At 38.9% G+C, this 23,752-nt stretch overlaps 2 protein-coding genes across 2 annotated transcripts in view; one reads left to right on the top strand and one right to left on the bottom strand.

The window, feature by feature from the left end:
• The window catches only part of CNTLN (centlein), a 275,279-nt gene extending 269,383 nt beyond the window's left edge, over nucleotides 1-5,896 (bottom strand). The window contains exon 1 of the mRNA XM_032675070.1: nucleotides 5,714-5,896. Within this exon, the coding sequence (XP_032530961.1) occupies nucleotides 5,714-5,737 (24 nt within the window). The 5' untranslated portion in view covers nucleotides 5,738-5,896. The remainder of the gene's footprint in view (nucleotides 1-5,713) is intronic.
• The window catches only part of BNC2 (basonuclin 2), a 329,796-nt gene continuing 311,577 nt past the window's right edge, over nucleotides 5,534-23,752 (top strand). Inside the window, exon 1 of the mRNA XM_032675084.1 lies at nucleotides 5,534-5,625. Within this exon, the coding sequence (XP_032530975.1) occupies nucleotides 5,614-5,625 (12 nt within the window). The 5' untranslated portion in view covers nucleotides 5,534-5,613. The remainder of the gene's footprint in view (nucleotides 5,626-23,752) is intronic.

Below are 23,752 nucleotides of genomic sequence, written 5' to 3'. Positions count from 1 at the left end.
GTCTTAGCAGTAATCTCTTGAGCCTGGACATGAAAGATTTTGTGACTTGCGCTGCCAATTTACATTTGACATTTTTAAGATACTGAGCCACCAATCACTATTAGCTGTGACTGGGGCATTTTATTTGTTAAAACCAATTTATGAGATCAAGTTAAATGCTCATTGTAAGATACCAAGATAAAAGAAGTAAAATCCCATCAACAATTAAAGTTCAAGACTAAAGCAGTTAAACTGGATAAGAAAAAAGTTGTGCTTACAACTAACTCTCCAAGGGAATCACTTTTGACTGGAGTAATAAGGAAAACAAATGGTAAAACACTAAGAGAACTGAAAAACATTGAGATTCACTTGGGAAAAATACCCTCAAGTGTTATATGAGATAAGCTGAAACGTATTCCAGAATGCATATAGAACACTATGTGTGGTCTCTGACTAGCAATTACTAAGTTATAGAAAACAATCTTGATGGACAAAGATTGGAAGTGACAACAGAGAAAGAAGAAACTTCAATTTAGAGAGCTCTTAAATGTAAACATATGTATTCTTATTGGAGAAAGAATGATAATAAAACTGCAAATAAATCGAAAACATGTATTTTTCTTTCTTTACTACTTTAAGCAAGTTGCTGAAACTTATTGCACTATATTCCATCCATCTCTAAAGTGGGTTGAACAGTTTTGTTTCTTTGCTCCTGTTTAAAACCTTGTAGTGTCTCTTACAAAAACTGTTGTAGAACTACAAAGTAACATCTATATCTATTGCTTTTCATATATATTCTTTCAGCTGAGTTCATAAAGTACTGGAAGTACGTTTGTCTTTAAGAACATCTGCTAATGCATTTGGGAAAGTTTAGGATAAATCAAACTGTGTGACAGAAACCTCTAAAAGTGTTAGAAAAGATTGGGTACAGAGGATATGGTACAAAAAGAAAAAAAGATGGACATGCTGCTGACAACCTTTTTTCATCTCCAAAAAAACCCATTATGACTGGGAGGACCTAGCAACATTTAAGTGCTAGAAAGACTTCAAATCACCTGCAATATTTTAGTGCAAGAGGCAAAGGAAACAATTAGCTGTTCTTATTTCACTTCTTCAATAACAAAAATACTTTTTGACTCAGAACACCTAACTATCAGTATTATTATTCGACATTGTTTCATGAACTTAATACTGAATTTTGTCAATTGTTAGCAGGAGTTAGAAAGTTGTATGTTCAGAAGTTAGGAAATGTTATGAGTGTCTACGCAACATTAATTCAGCCCTTCAACGTGATCATGTACTGTTTTCCCCCTGCAAGATCTGCCTGTATCAAGTACACAGAACGGATAATATTCCCTAAACAAAAAGGATTGCCTTGTATAATGAATGAAGCTTCTTTCCTAATACTTTCCTAATTTAAGGCTGAAAGATGTTTGATGAATGAGACAGAAAGATAGAACCACAATTAAAGCAGATGAAGCAGTTAAACTCCACCCTGGAGACTTAGATTCCACCCCTGTACCCAAGCTCCTGTGTGAACCTGAGCAACTGACTTTAAACAAAATGTTTTCAGTTGGTCTCTAGTTTTCCACTTCTTGTCTCAGGTTCTGGTGGTTCATAGCTAAGTTTAGGTGAACTTCTTTAGGAACAGCATCTTTGATACTCTGTCTACATCAGATCAAACTTCAAACTCTGTCAGGAAATTATAGTTTGCCAAATATAACAATATATATACAAATATAACAATTTTATAACAAATACTCAGATATTCTCTTCTAATTAGGTTCTTGACAATGGCTGAAGTTCTCCCAAAATTTCAGTATCTGATAGACTAACTAGCAAAAAACTCAAATAAAAATGCCTAAAAAGAGGAAAAATTAAAAAGAAAAAAAAGGAAGAGTCTCTAATAGGAAGTAGGAGCCTATCTATTGTAAGTCATGCTATAAGCCATGCTATAAGCTAGCTATTGTAACTAATACTTAGAATATTTTAACTAATACTTAGAATAGCAACTAAATACAAACATTCAGTATGTATATGGATGCTACAGCCATATTCCTAAATAAAATTAAATATTCCTAAATAAAATGAATAACCTGATTACGACTTCATGATGGTATTGGTCTAAAATTTTGATGGTTACTTTTGGATTGGATTTTTTGCCCCTGTACAAATTGTGGATTATGACAACGGTTTCATATTAAGGACTGGGAATAATTTCTCTGTTGGAAATTCTTTCTACTGGTAAACTGTTTTTTCATTAACATTTCAACTATGCCATTCTCTAGAACTAGTGGTTTTTTTCTTACCTTGCCACCCATCAGAATATGGAGGATTTCAGTTTGGTATCTTGCTATAGCCCCTTTCAGGCCTCTAGTGCATTATGTCCCACCTCTGCTCTGTTGGGCACATCCTCTGGACTGCATCACCAGGTTTGCAAAATGGGCAAAAGATACAAGTGAACCAGAAATTCCCTCTGTGAGAAGGAATATCAAGATAGCAGAAAAATACCACATTCTGGAGATAACACTATTTAGACGAATTATGCTTCCATTCTTCTCAAGTTACAGTTACTACTCTGACTCTAACTTGCAACATCTTGGTGTTCCAGTCTGGAAAATAAAACAAACAAAAACCAGAAGAAAACTATTTTACTGTCTAACTTTGTTACACTAATGAATCTCAAACCAGAGAGTACTATTAATTCTTTATGGTGGTTATAGCTGGTTTTGAAGGAAATCTACAGTGAGAAAGTACTTGCTTTACAGATATTCCTATTTATAGACATGAGGCTGAAATGATTAGATGCTGCCTTCTTTATGAACAATATCATTAGTCTAAGAAGCAAGGAAAAGTTTAGGTTTTGCTGTTACTCTCTGAAACCTTACATATGATATCCAAAATTTAAGATAAGTACACATTTTGAGAAGTCATAAGATAGTCCTGTGGCACATCATGAGTCTGTATGCTGTCTTTTCAGTGTTCATTGAACTACAAGTAAAGATATGTTGACATTTCCTGCAACATCAATGACGTGCTGATTTCACAGTCACTACAGCACTATAAAGAAACAAAAGTCACCGTGCATGTGTATGGTATTGTATTTTAATAACAATCCTATCTTGCTAATTTTATCTCAGAATATACCACACAGTAGATAAATTTGAAAGCAAGAACTCCATAGAAATTTAAAACACTATTGTATATGTCACTGAAAGCATGATTCTGAAAGATGCAAAATTTTGGAAAATAAGTGCTTAAAGCTTGTTCAGTCTGAAGTCTAATGATGTTATATATTCAAATGCCACCAGTTAGTTTTTTTGCTAATGATCCTTTAAGCAGAAATGTTTTACTCCACAGTGTTTATCCTGTAATCCCATACTGTCAACTCAAGACTCAGAACTCCCAACAGCCAACTTGCCTCCAGCTATTTTATCTCCTCATCAGCTTTCAAGAGGCTGTAATATATTGTCAATACAAAAGCCATGGGCTTATTGACAGGTGGAAGAAAAAAAAAAGAGAGGTTTAAAAATGCTGAATCAAATATCAAGCAAGATAACAAAGGAGTAACTCCATGTGGCATTATTAGTTTCCATATAAAATCACTTAAGATTCTTTAAAAATAAAGTAACTGTAATCTATTAATGATTGTGCTATACTTACAGGGTCTTTGAAATGACAAATCAGAGCTTAGATAGAAATTTTTATTGTGTGACATAAGTTACTATGACTGTAATCTACCTGTTTAGTGCATACAGAAATACATCCTTCAAATGCCTAGCCCCCGTTAAAAAAAACCCAAACACTTTTCCAGTGTTGTAAGGAAAGCTGGCTTCAAATTCAGGTCAACGGCTGCCTACTATAAGCCTTTCATTTCACAAAGCTGTAACCATTTAAAACCTTTGATTTGCTTCTGTGAAACTGCACAGTAAAGATTAGTAAAGATTATGGGCATGGTCACTCTAGCAGGTGACCATGCCTTTTGCGAGCCACGGTTGCAGCACTTCATTTTTAATCTACAACAGGCTGGCAGGACCCTTCCCTGCTTCGTGTGAGCAGAGGTGGATGTGAGGCTCTGAAGGCTTTGACCACGAGGGGGCTGTGTGAACATAATTTTTTGGCAACTTCTTGGCCCTTTCCAGTTTCAAAAGGGTAAATACGTTTTTATGTACGATAAAATGTGACTCTGAAATAATTAACAAGGTTTTTCTTATCTCTCTCCTTTGACAGAAAATGCATAAAATCATGGCTTAATTAATCTTGTGATTTTTTTTTTTAGAATGACAATAAATTACTCAAAATCTTCATTGGTTAAGGTACTTGTAGAAAAAAACCCCAAATCCTGACAAATGCAAAATCCTCTTGAATCGTTGTCTAGAGCCTGAAACACGCTCTCAAGGATCAAAACTAATCCTGATGAAGTGTGGACACTGCAAATCCTGTCCAGAAGCTGATACATATTATGTCTAATGAAGGTATCTGATGAATAACCTGAAAACGATGAATTTTCCACAGAAACACAGACAACACTGAGAAATATTAAATTAGTTTTTGTGAAAACCAGTTTTACATAGATATAGATAATTTAGAAATGTAGATCATTTACCCTTCTCTCTTCTGACAGCCATACTAAATGCACAAATAACAAAGATGGCAAAATATGGTACCCTAAGGCATCATTAACAAGCTTGGGAAGTTGGTAATTCACAGGGACATGCAGTTCATTACCGGAAGAGTTTGCCATGGGTTTAGTCCATAGCAGATGTGGGAAAAATCAGGAGTGCAAATCAGCTACCTCCCATCTCCTCTCAATTTTTCTAAGTGCTAGGTCATCAAAGTGTACAGCTGCACCAAAAGGCAGTAAAATGTGCTGTCTCTGTTCCACAGTGCCTGGAAAGTTCCCCTCACGTTCAGTTTTTAACGGTCCGGCCGTGTTCAAACCTCGTGTATAAACCTCGTGTTTATACGGCGCCTGAGGAGGGGAGCCGGCTTTGACCGCTCTGGTGACCCTCCGCGCCTTCTCGGGCAGGGCAGGAGCCGGACGGACCGGGCTGCCGGTGTCGTAGGTGAAGCCTGACAGCTCCCTGCCACCTTCCCCCGGCCAGGCATCCTGTGCAACGCAGGTCGGCTCTGCCAGCCCTTCTGCGCCGCGAGCGGGGCACGGGTGGAAGAACCGCGCTTCGAATCGGTAAGGAAAGGTTTCAGAGGGGAAAGCGGGCACAGGCCCGCGGTCCGGAGACACGGCGCCGTGCGGTGCCCCAGGCAGCGCCGCGCCGGCCGGCCCGCCTACGGCCGCGGGAGGGCGCAGAGGGCCCGCCCCGCCCGTCCCCCCGCGGGAGCGGCAGCGGGAGCGGGCCAGGCGCTGTGTGCTTGCGCTGTGCCGAGCCAGGGCCGGCGCGGCGGCTGCGCTTCCACGGCGCCGCCGGGGCAGGGTTTCGCTCGGTTTGGCTCCGTGTCACACACAGATGTGACTCTTGTCTGTTCCCTGCGAACGTACAACCGTGACGGCTCACCTCCTCCCGCCTCCCTTCCCCCCTCCCCGAAAAAAAAAAAATCCCACCCTTTAACAAAAAATTTCCTCAGATCCCACACCGAGCAGCAGCCGCCGCCGCCGCAGCAGAGTCCCGCGAGCTGATGGAGCAATGGGTGGGAAGCGGGAAACCGGCACCACGAGCGAAAACTTTTCCTCTGCCTAACTTTTCGTTTCCTTTCTAACGCTCTCCCCGCTCCTTACCCCCTCCTTTGGGCTACGCTCCATTTTGCGCCGTCTTTCTGCCCCCTCTCAGCCCTTCCTCCAGCTTGCTTTCGCCTTGCCGCCTTCTCTCTCGCTCGCTCCAGCAGCGCCTGGAGCCGATAAGGAAGAGGAGAAGCAGCGGGAGGGACCGCAGCCACGGCGAGGGGCAGGCGGGCGGAGAAGCGTGAAGGCGAAAGGGGGCAGAGGGGACGGCAGCCCGCGCTAGGCGCCCTCGCCACGAAGTTGGCGGCGGCCGCTGGGTGTTTTTGACAGCTGGGCGCGGACGGTCTCTGCCGCGGCCCCCGCCCGGCACAGAAAGTTTGCGGGTGAGGGAGGAGGCAGATGGAGTTAGTTTTTCAACGCCCCGACTGCTCTTACCCTTTCCCTCTGCCTCCCTGCCTACCGTTCTCGCCCGAGAGCGCGCAGTTAGGAGGAAGCAGCACTACCCTCTCGGACCCGCTCGCAGTCTTCCCCCGCCGCCTCCCCTTCCCCAGCCAAAGATCCCAACAACAACAAACCAACCTGTTGAGACTCTGACCCGAACCGGGGTCCCTCCTCCCATAATTTCCAGCTCTCCGCTGAAAGCTCTTTCTCTTTCTTTCTCCCTGCTGCTTGAGCTGAACTTCGGGGCTGAAGTTTTGAAAGAGTCAGAGAGAGGGCGGGGGGGAGAGAGAGACTTTCACTGCTGCTGCTGGGGGGGGGTTATTTTGGTGGGGGGGGGTTGGTGGGTTTTGTTTGTTTATTTGTTTGTTTTGAGGGAGGGAAAGTAATTTTTGTTTTTTTAAATCTCCGATTTTAGTTTAAATCACCTGGGGGGGGGGGGGGGAGGGCGGAAGGGGGAAGACGGAAAGAGAGGGGGTAAAAGAGAGAGAGTGAGGCGCTGAGAGCCCAGAGGCAAAAGGAAGGGTGCAGGCACTGCCGCTGAAAGGAGTTCGAGAGACAGGGGGTGCACTTGACAACCAGCATGCAGAGATGGTAAGAAGTTTCCAGCAGCCTTTCGTTTTCATTCTAGCCTTTACTTTGGTTTGATTTGATTAATAAATTGTGCAGTAACACAAGCAGCCCTGCTCGCCAACGGTGTGTTTCAGTCTTCAAATAAGCAAGCAGCCGGGCAGAGGAGGAGGATAATAAATAAATCAGCTCTGTGCTGCGTGGATTGGGGGAAAAATGCCCAAGAGGCTGTTCTAAACTTTGAGTTTGGGGCATTGAAATGGGATGACCACATGCTTTTTACCGCCTCCTTGCCTTCACTAAATATGAGGGGCTAGCGTAAAAAAAGTGAGTATGGACGGAGGGAGAGTGGAGTGGTTGAATCGGATATACGGTGGTCTATCTGTTTTGGACACCACCTTCTGCTAGGAAATGAGTAAGGTTTGCACACAATGTAAAGGTAATCTTTGGGAGCCTGGAAGGAGTTGTGTGCGTCTGAAACAACGTCTGCGGCAGGCAGACAGGAGTGTAAATCCACCTTCCCTCCGAAACTCTTTTCTTTTTGTTGTGCATGTGCTTGCAGTTTGCACTTCTCCAATCAGCGATTGCTAACCGAACAGAGTTGTGCCGATGCCCTGACTGTAAAAGGGAAGGGGGACCCCCCCCAACCAGCTTCGAACAAGTTTTTGCTTCTTATTTCACGTGCTGTGCAAGCGCCCGTCTCCTTTACAGCAGGAGGTTTGCAAAGCAGGGTTTTGCGCTTTCATGACCTTTTAATTTAAAAATTAAAAATCGAAATGACCGAGGACCTCATTTTACTGAAGTCCGTTTTTTGGGTCGTGATGTGAGGATAGGTTAGCAGCTGCGAAGGACAAGCTCGTTTAAGACTGCACTTAACGTTGCAGAATGGTAACTGTTAGCATTAACACGTGGATCAACCTTACTTAGTGATGAACGGTGACCAGTCCATATTCAATGAAGTAGTATATTTCCAGTCACTGTTTGACTACCGCTCTGCTTTCAGTCAGCTTTTGTCATCGCACTCCAGGGATGTTACAGACTTGTCTTGTGTGCCTTGAATACACACATACATATGCACACACACACACACGTGTGTGTGCCTATATATATCCGTGTATACTTACATTTGTATATGTTTATGCCTGCATACCTACATATATGTATACACAGCACTCAAACTATAGGTAGAGTGTATGTCTGTGTGAATGAAGGGACTTTGCGATGGAGCGTTTGTGTTTTTGCCTTCTCTCCCTAACATGACATGTCTTGTTTCAGTGATCAAAGCCACAATTGGAGTGTAGGAGATGCAACTGTCAAATGTAGGCAACAAGGAAAAAAAAAGAGGGGGGGAGGGGGAAAAAGCAGCATGTGCCCAGGACTGTGGTTACAGTAATGCTGACAGAAATTAAAGTGGGTTTGAAAGCAGCATGCGATTTATGATGGTTCCCATTTACCCTAGAGTCAAGCTGTTGTAAAACTGATGCACAAAAGACATCATGTAGTAATCTGGTGTACCCAGGATTAAAGTGGCAATGAGTGTCTTTTTGTGTGTGTGTCTAGCTGACAGTTAAAATGGTTTGAAGCTATTTTTAAGTATGAAATCAAAGTAGGATATTACATATTTCTTTTCATAATCTGTATGTTAGCTGTATATAGCAGTCATTGAAATATTTTTTATTGTAAGGGGGCTTTTATTTTTCATTATCTTCCATTTTCCTCTCTGTATAATAACCCATCTCCTTAGATGAATTTTAAAATGGGGTAGCATTTTTTTCATAGTTTCAGAGTACAAATGTTCGCAGTTTAATTACTGAGTTCATTTCAGACAGTAATATTTAATAAACCTGATCAGCAGATCTGCACAAGAATACTAAGTTCCTTTAAAAGTATGTGGAACTTTCCTTGCCCTTAAAATTGCAGGATATTTTTAATCTGAAATTTAATGGGGCATTTGAGCTGTCTGATACACTCTATCACTGTAGTTTCATTTTAAGCTGCCCAGTATTAATGAACCATTTAGCTCTATGCATGTTCTGGTTTAAATTCCTGAAGCACATGAATTTTAAAATTTACTGTATATTTCAAATGATTCACCTTTACCTGATCCAGATGCAGAAAATTGTAAGTGTTAATTATAAACTAATTTGTTACGAACAAATTTTAAAACTCTTTTTAAGACTTGGGATTCTGAAAGTGCTCCTTAAGCGCACATCTTGCACACATAATTGAAAAACCCTGCTTTGGTACATTATTTTGTAAAAAATGCAACTGTGTTGCATTTTAGGGGGAAAAAAAGTAGATCTATGCTTTTAATCACATTACCTTTTTACTGTTGAGGCATTTTGGAAAGACGAGTATGTGATTGCAGTAAACAAAGTAAAAAAAACCAGCAGAGATGACTGTTGCTATATTAAAATGTAAGTGTTACAGTTTGAATTTTCTAGTGAGTTTTTGAGTTCAGTGCTTTACATAACATTTTGTCCTAATCTTGCTTGCTGTCAGAGATGTTTCATGGTTGTGCAATTGCTGCAGTCAAGAATGCCAATTTGCATTCCAGGAGTGTTATTTGATTACTTTTATCTACACAGCTTAAAGACCAGCCCAGACCTCTCATTTCATCTTGCCATGTCACGAGTCAGTGCTGTGTCCTCTTTTCAAAAATCTGCCTGATTTAGACAAGAAAGAAAACTACTTTTATGTTGCAGCCGCAGTCCCCTGCTAACTTGTCAGCAGCAGGATATGATACTTGGGCCCAGAAGAATGGTACAGAGATGATGGTTAGGCAGTTCAATAAGCCCATGGTCAGGTAGTGTGTGACATCCCAAGAGAGCTTAAGTTAATGAAGAACAGGTCTGCTTAGTTCTTCATACTCTGACCTGGTGCTGTCCCCACAGTTTTCTCATTTGATCTTTCCCAGCAAATTGATCTTTTCTAGTACTTTTTTGCCTTCCAAGTTAGTCCTTGTGGGACTGAAATTAGCAGAGCAACTTAAGTTGGATAATACAGCTGTTCAGAAAAGAAGAAATTGGACACTAGCTTATAAAGGGGGGAGGGGAAAGTAAGCTATTCTTTCTGTTGTTACTCAGAATTCCTTTTATTTTTATTATTTCAGTTTTATTTTTAAAAGCTTCACAATAGCCATATTACTTTGGAACTTCACTTTCTTATTTAAAGTTTGTATGGATGGTCCATTGCACACCTCATTAAATGTGTATCACTTAAATAAAACAAACATACTTGCAGCATAGACTACAGTTTTGCTTTGGTGTTTGTAAGTTGAACTTGCTTGTTAGAAATGATTTGCTAGTCTGTAATGAGGCTTTTACAGTTGTTGTAAGACATTTTAAATATCAATTGCACATGCCAACTCTATTATTTACAGCCTGCTAAATAACTGTAATTCCATAGTATCCAATACTGAAATGCAATGGAGATTAAACAATAAAAGCCGTTACAAATGGTATGTGTAAATATTATGGTAGGTGAAAATACAGTCAGCAAATTACCACTGGCATTACTGGTTTTCTGGAAAACCAGCATATACAAACAAATTGGTTTTAACTAAGACACTCTGTACTTAAGATCTGGTCTCTAAATGGAGCCATGGTATTAGCTGTGAGTCTTTTTTACATGATTTCGCACTTGGTAATTGGAAGGTGGAATGGAGGTGTGTATGTGTGTGTGTGTGTGTTTAAATACGTACATGATTAGGTTGTCAAACAATGTAAGATTTCAAACCAGAATTTGGTAAATACAGTGTAAGTTGGAAATGATTAAGAGGGTCTTTAGTATGCTGAAGAATAATAAGCTGTATTTAATTTTCTGTATTTCATAGCAGATGTTCTCACATATTATCCATATCCTTTCAAGCTGTAGAATTGAAAACACTGCTGCATGGAAACAAGAACACTTATTATGTAAGGGAAATACTGCTCTCACTCTCTCTCAGTATTGCTTTTGAAAGTGGAAAGGAACTGTACAGGATCATTGGTCAGTTAAGCTCTTCTGCAGAGCTAGAGGGAGCTTCATGATTTTATTAGATATGCCATAGGCAAGAATAAAGGGGAAAAATACTCTGAATAAGGGAGGGCTGATTCCTAACTTTTTCAGGGTCAAAGATCTAGAAATTAGACTTTGAGATGTAATTATTTTGTTTTACATATATGTGTATGTCAGTGGGATTTGCAGCTGACTGAAGATCTTGTGAATTTCAAACAAAACAGAAATTACCAACAGCAAAGCAATTACATTTCAAAAACATTGGATTTTATACAAAAAACAATTTTTTATTTTTTTTTTTCGTCTCAAAGGTGGATGTTTCTGGCAGTGTCCCTTTCCATTTTGCACTTTGGACACTGTCACTATACTGTGACTATAATTTCTTCGCTGGATATTGTTTAATGGAAGAGTCCTGACTTTCAGTCTGCTGGTTTGCACAGAGCTTTTGATTTAATGATTTAATTTGATTTAATGTCCACTATTAGTATGTGTTAGGAAAAAAATACGCACGTCTAGAAATACAAAAGGTTCCTCATAAAATACAAAACAAATAGAGTATATATGTCATTTTGGAAGTGTGTGTCACTTCCTAATCTAGCCAGGAATTTGTACTTAATTTAGAGGAATAGCATTTAATATGACTTAATAAAAAGCATCTGTCTAAACCTCGTATTCTTTTTCATTTTCATCCCACCTGAATTCTGGCATATTTGTTCTAAAAATTCATTGATCATAATTGTTGCTTAATATTTATATGGCAACTTTTATAAGTATTACTTCGGACAAACTTATTTACCATTTAAGTAAATTATATTATCCAATGAGATAAACTACCAAATTTGTCTTCTTTATTTTTCGCACAGTAGCTCTCATTATACGCTGTGCTAGTAAAACGCTTTATTTGTTGATTATTAGAATCTTAGTACATTCAGGAGTTCTGCTGTAATTTAATGTAGTTTTTCGAAGAGGTTCTCTCATTTAGAATCTTTTCATAATACTATCACCACATATTATAAATATGTATATTTTATACTCCAGTTATATATGTAAATATTTTTTTTCTTATTCCAGGTAAATCAAGGATTTTGAGAGAGAATTTTTTTCATCTGCAGCATCTGTTTCAGTACTTGTCTCCTGAAATATTTTATGTAAAAATAACCCACACAAATTCATTTAATAATCAGATTTGCTTCTGATTTGTTCCTTTAGAGAGTTCTTTTGAGAGCTTCTCTTTAATTTTTTTTTAAATGACTTACTCTGTACTTAAATCACATTTTTGTGGAAAACTACGAAAAGCTAGATAAGTTTTAAAACCATGTTGGGCATTGCAATTATTTTTTAATTATAAGAACCAGAATGTTCATAATGCTGATTCGTGAGTTACAGGCCAAGTGAAATCAAAATGCCATAAGCTAACCACTAAAAAGTTTTTAAGTCACCATGATCTGGTGCACTGTCTGGAGGTTTAGCTATGTTTTTGCAGTGTATTACAATTGGTTAGGTCTACTGTTCTGCTGCATGTAAAACTGTAGAAGATAGACCTGTTAGAAAATCTTCATCTGTGGGGAAAGTTTTAGGGGTATACAAACCATATTATTAACTGTTACCAGGTGTAAATGAAGCTGGGTGTATGTACAACACCTGTTATGCTGTCAGCAGGAATCATACTGAACTGTTGCAACTTTTTAATATTTGTAAAATACGTATTATTTTGAAACTTATATTTGTGTTCTTAGTCAATGCTCTTTACAGAGATGTAACAGCAAACAGAAAACATTTTTCCCTTTCTGTGACCTGACATTTGCTGAAGTGCCCCATGCTGAAATTTCTTTTCAGTATCTTTTTTTTCTTCCAAAGCCAGACATGTACCCAGACACAAAAGCCTCTGTGTATAGCAAGCTGTTTTAAATATTGTGACTTGACGATGTGCTGTCCTTTCTCTGCTTGAGCCAAGGATCTCTGCTCAGTGTCTGTGGATTACCAAGTCCCTTCTTTATTGTACCTCTTGTCAGCTATTCCTATTCATTTAACCTTTCATTAGTGTCTGTGCAGCTTCACTGTCTGGAAAGGCAAGGAGAAACCTAAAGGCCCACTGTCACAGTTATTAGATTTCTCAGTTACATCCCAGCAACCATAAAGGAGTAAGAGTCAACACTATTGTCACGCATGCTGCTATCCTGGAGTGCAACTCTTCTGTGCATGTCAGGGACATGTGCCACATGTTGATAATGCATCCCAGGGATAAATGCACAACATGGGGGATAAACCAAGGCTGGCACTAATGAGCTTTGTAGGAGTTATTGCAAAGACAAACAGTTGTGAAGGAATTTCACTTAAAATGGCAAAGAGATGGAGTTTCATTAAGTGCTGCCAAGGCTTGCTTGTAAGGTACTTGTCAATCATGTTAGTTTCATTTAAGTGCCATTTACAAGGGAAGAATGTTTTCTATAACTTAGAAATGTATTGCTTTTCACTTTTAAGTTGTCAAGCTGAAGTGTACTTGAAGTAGTCCCCATAATACACTTTATGACTAGTGGGTTTTTTTACTCATTTTTGGATTGAAATCTGGAAATTTTTCACATTACTTGAAAACAAAAAAACAAATACGAATTGCAATGCATTTTGAAATATTCCTGCTAGTAAAACTTCAGATTCACTCTTGATTTTCATAGTCCTTTCTGAAGCATAAATTTGGCTGAGAATATCTGGGTACATCTAAGTAGTTTATTCTACACTTACTGCCTGAAGAGGCAGAATTATTAGTTGTGACACTACTTCCTCATTGTGCTGAGGCACATCCTCCATTTAATCCAGTGAATACATTTTGCTTCTGAAGTTCCTTGAAGCCCATCTTACCTTGACTATTAACCAAATCCAGCTGAACTCTGAGCTCTCGGTTTTTGCAATAATAAAAAAATACATGCTTATGCATGACCTCTGTATAGTTGACCTTTTTGAATGCATTTTAATTACATTTTTATCAGTAGTATTACGACAGTGTGATACACAACTTCATATGAATTTCATAAGGAGATTTTGGTCAAAACAAAATTAGATGTATAGATTTATAGTTAAATTATAATTTAATAATTCCCCTTAGTTCTACCTAAAGCATAAGGGTCTCATGTTGGTCCTATTCTTTCAGCAAGGTTGAAAGTGGAAGTAAAGCCGTTGAAATCAGTGGAGTTAAAGTTTTATGAAACTGTTGAATAAAACCTCATCACCTCCTTTGAACTTTCCATATGGCACACTAAGAGGATTTTAAAGATTATAAATCTAGTGGGCAACAGAAAAATTCTTATAACTTCCTTATTTCAACTGTTTAGATTGACATCATCAGAAAGTATGAGTGGTCATCATTTATTAATAGGAATTTCGTGCTTTTTAGGTCTTCTTTACATTTGTGATATTAAAGAAGTGAAGCGTGGCTGCACCTTTTGCTTTAATTCATAAGACAGAATCCAAAGTGACCAGCAGTATAGTAGCTGATTGCAGGAACAAGTGCACCCAAAGAAAATGTGTTTAAGAGAAAATTCAGCAAAAGTAATCTTTTTATTTTTCTTGTTCAAACACTGGAAACATTTGTAACGCTGATACTGAATTCTACTTACCTCAAATTAAAAGAGGAGCTATTAGATTTTTTTATTTGAATAAGACAAACATTTAAGGAAACAAAATCTTCAGACGTGAGCTGGAACAAGTACCCTTAGTTTAAAACATCCTTTCATTACTAGACTGATATTAGCTTTGATGAATCTAAAACTTAGTACATGGTTTCCAAATCAAAGATGAAAGGGCCACTTAGGAATCAAATAAATTTTCTTATTGAAATGTAGCATTTGACATTTAGAAAGATGTGCTCAGCATGATGAACCAATTTTCTTTACTGCAAGTAGCCTAGTGATTTTTTTCAATAAAACTTGTTTGAAATTGAATTCATTAAATTTCAGGTAAATTAATTTGGAACTCTTGATTAATGCCGTTTTTTAACTGAAGAAAATATTTTCCTGAAAGTGCTTTTTCCCCTTTTATTGTTAAGACACATCAATTTTCATTGCAAAGTAATTACTTATGTAGTTGTTTTGATAAACTCTTACTGGTCTAACTCTATTGGCATTGTTTTAGCAGTGTGCCAATTTTGCTAAAGAAAGATTTTGTTATTCATCTCACTGTGAAGTTACGGATATATTCCTAGTACTAGCAAATGGACTAATACCCCATCTGTATGTCTGAAGAGTTATTATTATGTACAGTAATTTATAGTCTACAATACAGTTGGGCAGTGCTTTTATATTGTTCTGATACCAATTATATGCTTCTAAAAGTCTACGGATAATACTTCACTCTCCAGAATGAAATTCTGTGCGGAATCCTAGAGAGCATGATGGACAATGTTTTGCTGTTCTGCTAAAGATGCTAAGAATTAGAAAAAAAGAGTAAATACTGCATAAGTAATAGTGAAAACTTTTTTGTTTTGTTCTGTGCCATGACTGTATTTCAGTAATCAGCTGTATTCTGAGCTGACTTTTGAAGATATCTTGTTTCTGATGTCGCATAAAATATACCTGATCAAAATAAATGACACACTACAAGCCAGTTGGCTAAGTGATTTTATAAGCAATGTGAAGAGGCTGAGTAATTTATGTTTTTCAGTACACAAACTGACATTAAGATTTTCTTCAGACTTTGGTGCAAATATTAAAAAGCAATGTATGAAATTGTGTATGTTATGTAACTTAAGGCTTCTGAGTGAATTTAAGTTTAAGCTGTTATAATTCAAATAGTAAGACAGCAAAGAAGTTAAGTAGAAACAGAAAGCAATAGCAAATCAGTGATGTGTGATTTAAAGAGTTTTATTCCATTAATTAAAGTGTGTTTCTTTTTTAACTTCTACCTTTGGAATGTAACTTACAGTCTTCTCTATTTCTTCTTATGCACATGTTACTTGTACTAGTTTGCATATCAGTGGTGAATTTCACTTATCAGCTGCTATATTTAAAGGATTTGTGATATCAAATGATTCTTCGTAAGCAGGAAGTTCTTCAGTTCCTGAAGAGACACTTTTGGAATGATGTTGTCAGTATGACAGTAGCAGGATGAGAATGAGTTGCTTGGTTCTTCATGGCTTGGTTTGGGGGTCAGAAAATGGCAAGAAACGGTTCACCATCTGCTGATTGATAGCCTTTTTGAATACTATAGTGGTAGTCTTTTAAAAATAAGATGTGAAAAGGCTCTGTGATGCTAGTGATAGCAGAGAAAGGGGGTGGGTGAGGCTGATAGTACAATGTTGGAAGAACTTCAAAAGGCTTCTATCTCTAGTTACCCTAGCAGCAGAGCAAGAGGCTTGCCTCTTTCCAACTCTGCACAACTTTCCGGTTCTCTCATGTTACTATGTGTCCTTTTCCTATTAAATGGTTCACAGGTGTGGGCAGTACGGTGAGATGAGTTTTGCATAATGTATGAGTTCTGTGAAGCGTTTAGAAGTCTCTGTGCTCTACAGAGGATTTGTGTGTTAGATAAACCTGTGGAACATACCGGCAATTATTGTCTTCCCTCTGTTAAACATGGAGGATCAAAAAAAATCACTCTTCTCATGTAGCTGTTGCCAGACCCATGAAGAATCTAATCACAGTAGATCGGTCGGTTTCAAGAGAGAAACTTGCTGAGTGGTGGAGTCAAGAGAACTGCTTTTGTCCTCATGTTTATAGATTTAAGCCTCAAGGGCATGAGGGATACAACTATTCATCTTCACTTTTAAACGCAATCAGTTTTCAGGATTGTTTTTGCTGTTGTGGTGATAAGTTTATAACAGAGAAGCATAAATTTAGCCTTGTAACAAGCAAAATCACAGAACCATAGAATGGTTTGTGTTGGAAGGGACCTTAAAGATGATCTGGTTCCAACCCTCCAACCATGGGCAGGGACACCTTCCACTAGACCAGACTGCTCAAAATCCCATCCAACCTGGCTTTGAACACTTTCAGGGGTGGAACATCCACAGTTTGCCCGGACAACCTGTTCCAGTGCCTCACCACCCTCACAATAAAGAATTTCTCCCTAATACCTGATCTAAGCCTACTGTCTTTCAGTTTGAAGCCATCCCCCACTACATTCCCTTGTTAAAAGACTCTCATCATTTTCCTTGTAGACTCCCATCAGGTACTGGAAGGCTGCCATTAGGTCACCCCAAAGCCACCTCTTCCCCAGGCTGAACAATCCCAATTTTGTCAGCCTTTCCGCATAGGAGAGGTGCTCCATCCCTGTAATGAACTTGGTGGCCTCCTCTGGACTTGCTCAAACAGGTCAGTGTCTTTTCTGTGCGAGAGATCCCAGAGCTGGATGCAGCACTCCAGGTGGGGTCTCACCAGACCAGAGTAGAGGGGCAGAATCCCCTCCCTTGACCTGCTGGCCACACTACTTTTGATGCAGCCCAGGATACAATTGGCCTTCTGGACTGCAGGTGCACATTGATGGGTCATGTCCAACCTTTCATCCATCCAAGTCCCCCACGTCATTCTCTACAAGCTGCTCTCTTCCATTAATTCCTCAGCTTGTGTTGATAGCCCTGGTGCAGCACCTTGCACCTGACCTTATTGAACCTCATGAGATTCCCATGAGCCTACTTCTCAAGTTTGTCTGAGTCCTTCTGGATGGCATCCTATCCTTCAGGTGTGTCAATCTCACCACTGAGCTTGGTGTCATCTCCAAACTTGCTGAGGGTGTAATCGATCCCCCTGTCTGTGCTATTGATGAAGACCACTGGTCTCAGTATGGACCCATGAGGGACACCACTTGTCACTGATATCCAGGTGAACATGGAACTGTTGACCACTACCCTCTGGATGCAATCATCCAACCGATTCCTCATCCACCGAATACTCTATCCATCAAATCCATATCTCTTCAATTTAGAGAGAAGAATATTGTGGAAGACTGTGTCAAACGCCTTACATAAGTCCAGGTAGGAGACACCCATAGCCCTTCCCTTGTCCACTGATTTAATCATTGCATCATAGAAGGCCATTAATTTAGTCAGGCAAGATTTTCTCTAGGTTGTCTTGAATCACTTCCCTGTCCTCCATGTGCCTTAGCACAGTTTCTAGAAGGGTTTGTTCCATGATCTCATGGAACAGGCATGAAGGGGAGGTTGCAAGGTCAGTAATTCACAGGTTTCTCCTTTTAACTCTTTTCAAGATAGGTTCAGTCTTACCCTTTTTCCAGTCAACTGGCATTTCCCCTGACTGCCATGACTTTTTGAGTATCATGAAGAGTGCCTTCTCAATTACATCAGCCTCGGGACTGTGGGATGCATCTCTTCAGGTCCCATAGAATTATGTATGGTCAGGTTCCTCAGATGGTCAAAAACCTGACCTTCTCTTACAGTGGGAAGCACTTTGCTTCCCCAGTCCCTGGTGTGAGGTCTGTCCACTCCAGAGGTATGTGGAAAGAGGTTGTCATTAAAGACTTGAGACAAAAAGTTGTTAAGTACCTCAGCCTTCTTTTCATCTGTTGTTACCAGTTTTCCAGCCTTTTTTCTTGGGGTGGAGTTGGAGCTGAGATTGTGGTGAGGGAAGTGTGGTACACCTTCTTTGATCTTCCCTTTCTGGCTAACATAGCTGTAGAAGCCCTTCTTGTGATTCTTTGTGTCCCTTGCCAAGCTGAACTCAACCTTCGCCTTCCTCATCCCATCCCTACACAGTATATACGTACACCATTCAGGAATCTCCCTTAACTCAGCCCTGGTGGGGCTACATCTGGAATACTCTGACCAGTTCTCTGCTCCCCAGTACAAGAGAGATGTGGAGCTTCTGGAATGAATCCAGGGGAGGGCTACAAGGATGATTAGGGGACTGAAGCATCTCTCTTGTGGGGAAAGGCTGAGAGAGCTAGGCCTGTTCAGCTTCAAGAAGAGACAACTGAGAGGGGACCTCATCGGTGTCTACCAGTATCTGGTGGGAGGGTGTCAGGAGAGTGAAGCCAGGCTCTTCTCAGTGGTATCTAGCAGTAGGACAAGAGACAATGGGCAGAAACTGATGCACAGGAACATGAGGAAGAACTTCTTTACTGTGAGGGTGACCATGCACTGGACCAGATTGTCCAGAGAGGTTGTGGAGTCTCCCTCGCTGGAGATATTCAAGAACCATCTGGACACAATCCTATGCCATGTGCTCTGGGATGACCCTGCTTGAGCAGAGAAGTTGAACTGGATGGCCTGCTATGAACCCTTCCAACCTTACCCATTCTGTGATTCTAATTCTGTGATATACATGCATATGAATATATATATAAATATATATGTATGTATAATGGTTTTTCTGAACTGGAATTTTTGTTACCAAGAAGGCTTTTTGAGCACTTCTAGTTCTTGAGTAAAAGTAAGACATAGATCAATTCTAAAAGGCAGCTGTGAAAATTAGTGCACTGCTGAAAGGGAAACCAAATATTTTACCTCCCTTTAATCCTAGGAGTACATTTTAGCAAATATTGGATTCTGTTTGGAGTTTTGCATTTTTTATTTTATCTTTGTTGTTCTTCAGCTCTCTTATCTGTTCTGTATATTATAAAATCTCTTTCTCAACATTCTCATATAATGCACTGAGTTTTCTTTGAGATATAAAGTTATCTTTTTCTATGATTTGACTATGTTGCTATAAACATTACTTAAACCAAAGCCAGTGTTCCGAACCTGTGTCTTATAAATATATTACAGTAATGATAATGAGACCTGCTAGCAACCTCTGATCTCTCTCTAATTCTGTGAAGGGCCAGCTCTTGTATATATTTTCTTCGGAAAAACAGTGTAGAAGAGGATTTGTAGAAGAATCCCTGTAAAGTTTTGCCTCAATTAGGGATCACCTCTCCTTTAAGAAGTCTGATGACCTCCATTTATGATGGCAATATTGCATAAAAAGTACAGCATTATACCTTTTGTCATACATAATAAAGTGACAAAAATGGTCTGGCATTTCATTGGGTTGCCAAAGAGAATCTTCAGTCCTTTTATGTTGGGTTATATTGCTGTTATAAATATACATTGAAGTATACTGTGATTATATTATCATGGGAATGTTTTCATAATGTGCATGTTTAGTTATTGTTATGTTGTAGAAAGTATCTCTGTATTTCTGTGAAAAACCTACAGGACTGTGAAGTCCTTAGTCTTACTGCTGTTCCTAGTAAGATAGTCTTAAATAAGCGTTTATAACTGAGGCTACACATAAAATAATGTGAAATAATAGGTGTTGACAAAATGTGGTACCACAGTGGTAAAAAGCATAGAACAAGTTCGTAAATTATGTAAAGGTTAATGGAAGCTCAGCTGAAATTAAGTCATGCTACTTAGCAGATAACTTCTTTTACTACCATTCATGTAATTGCAGCATTGCCAGTCACTGTGATAGGTGTGCAGAATTTTTGAGTTCCATGCAAATAGACACAGGTGTTAACTCAGTTTCAGACAAGGTAGAAGTTGGTACCTTCGAGGTATTAGATAGTTTCAGTGGAAGTACTGGGTGTTTTGTTAGATGGTTTGTGCTGTACTCATTGCTGGCCTTTGGTACTTAAAAGTCTCTGTTATCTAGCATACTGAAATTTCATCCCAAGATGTCAAGAAAATGTATTACAAACTTGAATTATAGGCCTGAGCCAGAAAGCATTCTAGTACCTTACTCGTACAGAAACATGGCATATATGTGACAGTTGAGGTTGGAGTAAACAAACTTCATTTGCAGTTTATTTAGAGTGAGCTAATGGAACAGATCCTCCCTCATCAAAGCAGTGAGTACCAGATCTCACATTGACTTGAAATAAACTTTTGCTTTTCTCAGTTACTGGTTCTTGTGAACATACCTACTGAACACTGTTATAACAGCAAGGTAACCTTCAGTAGGAGCTGAAAGCTTGTCAGCTGGTTTTTACTGTCCTGATCATATGTGGTTTACTTCAGTTTCTGTGTTGGTAAATGTACATGACGTGTGCTGCAAGCTAACTCATACATTGTGAGTCTGTATCCTGATCACCTGATGGTTCTTTCTTTGTGTAATTGTTTTCCAATAATTAATGGGTGTTTTGCCTTTGGCTTTCATGATCTTAATGTCCAGTTGTAATGACCAGAGCTGGAATATGGTAGGGCCGTGGTATTAACACTTTGCTCTGAAGGGATCATGGGAACTTGAATCGTGGTATATGTTCAAGAGGCTTTTTTAATGCCATGCTGAAGACAGGCACTCCGTGAGTAGTATCTGAGTCACCATGCTAGTTATGCAAAACCTCATAGAACTGAGGAAAAAACATTGTCTGGAAAAGAAGTTCAGTCATCCTTCTAGCATAGCAACTTGTAAGAACTGAAAGAGGGGGGGCAGTTTTATTTTAAGTGATAGTTCCAGAGTTAAAAAGCCCACGACTGAATACACATCAGTAAATGTGTGGTCTGCATAATATTATCGGTGTACCATGTACTCATATGTTGATTGTGAAGTAAGAAAATAGGATAGTAATGTATACTGTAATGTTTGGAAAATACAAGTTTCTCCTAAATAGAGCAAAATCTACGTTTAAACTTTATAGTCACAGGCTGTCGTGTTTTAAGGGATCCCAAGGATCATATGGTCCAGCTTTTCTTAGCAAAAACTTGGTCTGGTTGTTCATTGCAATGCTCTATATTATTATTTGTTTTTTCTCAGGTGGATTGTAACTCTGGAGTGCACTGAATTGTACTGCCTTTGTATTTATTCATACTAGCATTATGCTATTACTTACTTGCAGCACTTGAAATGCACCAGTGCCTTTTGCATGCAGCATCAATACCCACAAAGTATGCAAGATGAAGTCTTTCTTTCTCTTGAGAGGAAGCTAGTTTTCAAAAAGTATTGTTTGGTTTGTAAGACTGAGAAGTAAAGGTGTAGTTGCTGAGGCAGGCACAATTGTGGCAGGGCTAATGCAGGTTGATACTTTTGGGGTGTACCCAGGTGCTGTCAAATTTTTTTCTTTCTTCCCCAAGATTAGGTTATTTTTCTTCTTGCTATATCCATGAACTGAAGTAATGCTGAATGTGGCCCACCAACTACTACTGTGCAAGTTGTTAAGACTGCTCTGGGCTGGCAGTAAAGGTACTGGTTTTAACTGAGGAAGACTTACATGGTTTAATCACAAGTGCCATGTTAGCCCTGATACCACAGTTGTAACCAACGAATAAGCACTTAACTCTTTCAGCTTCAGAAGGAATAGCATCTGGTGCTGTGTGTTGTTCATGGGAAGCCCTGTCTCTGAAAATTTTATTTCTTTCGTCGTACGAACATATTGTGTGACATCACAGGCACACTGTTTCCAAATATTCAACAAGGGCTGTGTGTTTTGTTAAAATAGGGAAAAAAGAGTTAATGTCAGATTTTGTTTAGATAGGACATGGTATGTGCTGACAGAAGAAGTATTTCTGCCAACAGTGCTACATCATCTCTCCTAAGTAATGTTACCTAAGCTAATGGAGGTAGCATTACTATATTAATTTTGGAAAGGCAGTGTATATTTTTTGCTTGAAGTTTGTCTGAGAGTGTGAAATCAAAGGTGTTATGCTGTTAACCTTTATAAGATATTACCAAAATTGAAGTATCTGGTTGGTTTGTGTATTGAGAATATGTAAACTTGTTTTCTAAACACTTGAAAACTCTAAAAAATTTCTACTGTGTCTTATGGAAATATTAGCTTCATGAATTCCAGCCTGGAAAAGCCCATCAATTATGATCATTTTAGCTTAAGGCATACTTTCTAAGATGTCTGCCTCACAAATTTATGTACTTTGAATTTCATTTACAGAGACAGGTTCAGTGTTTCCTGGTACAGAAAACTGCAATCACGGGATCCCATTCAAAAAATGACAAATTAAAGTACTTGTTTGTAGGGAAGATGGCAGAGTAAGAAGACCCTTTCAAGCATTTGAGAAAGTTTATTTACACTAGTTGAAGTCTAATTCTTTCTGTAGAATGAGACAAGACATCCGTAAAGTTAATCCGTATGGACATGACCATGCTATGTCATTTGGTGTCTTGTTGGTTTCTTAAATGAAAACATGTAGAAGCTGGATACCTAATTGAACTGCTCAGAGTTCACTTCTGAAGTTAGTCCTAAAGGCCCTCCCAGGGACTGCCTATTGAAAGCATGTTGATAGTGTCTTTGACAGTAATGTCCTTTTTTCTTCCCTTTTTCTTTTTTTAGTGCCAATATAAGTACTACTTGTATAATCCTTGCCTAATTTATTTTAGAATTGATACAATTCAGTGTTTCATCCCAGCTTTAAGATTCTATGCCCACAGTCATTAAAGAAATCTTCTTTGATTTATATAAATGTTTTGTCATAATATAGTCTTTAGGGAAGAATTACACCCTTTCACTGAAAGAAAAGAAACCATTCAAAGGATTGAGTTTCTTTTTTTTAATTTGCAATATAGCCAGCCCATTTTGGTGCTTCAGGGCAATATTTTTTTCTCTCCAGTTTATGAAGGGTGTTTCAGCCGAATATGCTCATACCTTTAAAAAATCATTTGGTGTGAGAACTTTTTAAGTTACAGGGTGGTTTTTTTTTTCTATAATACAGTATACCCTGCCTTTGAGCTTTCAATTTAAATCTTCTATCATATACTGCCAAAAAGTTTGTTCAGAGCTCTGTCTGTGTTGAAACATGTACGCCTGTCCCAATGTCATAACTAATTATATACCTTGTATGCTTACTTCTAGTAATTGGAAAGTAGACCTACCGCACGATAAATTTTAGTATTAGATTGTATCTTGGGGACATGTTATAGAAATCAAGTTTCCACCAAGCAGCAACTTGAATTTGTAAACAGACATTACTATTTTAAGTGTATCATCTCATGGTTGTTTCTTGACATCTGTGTGTGTTTGTTTTAAACCTGGGGAGAGGGTGTTTTTGAACTGTACTTTTGCATGCATAGTAATTATAACCTACTTTTTTTTAATCCCAGTGTTCTGAAGTGTCTGTTGTTTCCACTTCAGATGAAGGCCTCTTGTTGCCATGCTGTCTTTCTGCAAATTTTGTTTGGTGGTTCAGAACTTCCCAAAAATGTGTCTGTGTGT

The sequence above is a fragment of the Chiroxiphia lanceolata genome, chromosome Z (assembly GCF_009829145.1).
Source record: "Chiroxiphia lanceolata isolate bChiLan1 chromosome Z, bChiLan1.pri, whole genome shotgun sequence".
NCBI classification, from domain to species: Eukaryota; Metazoa; Chordata; class Aves; order Passeriformes; family Pipridae; genus Chiroxiphia; species Chiroxiphia lanceolata.
Note: the sequence above shows the minus strand (reverse complement) of the source record. Positions and strands in the feature narration are given on the sequence as shown.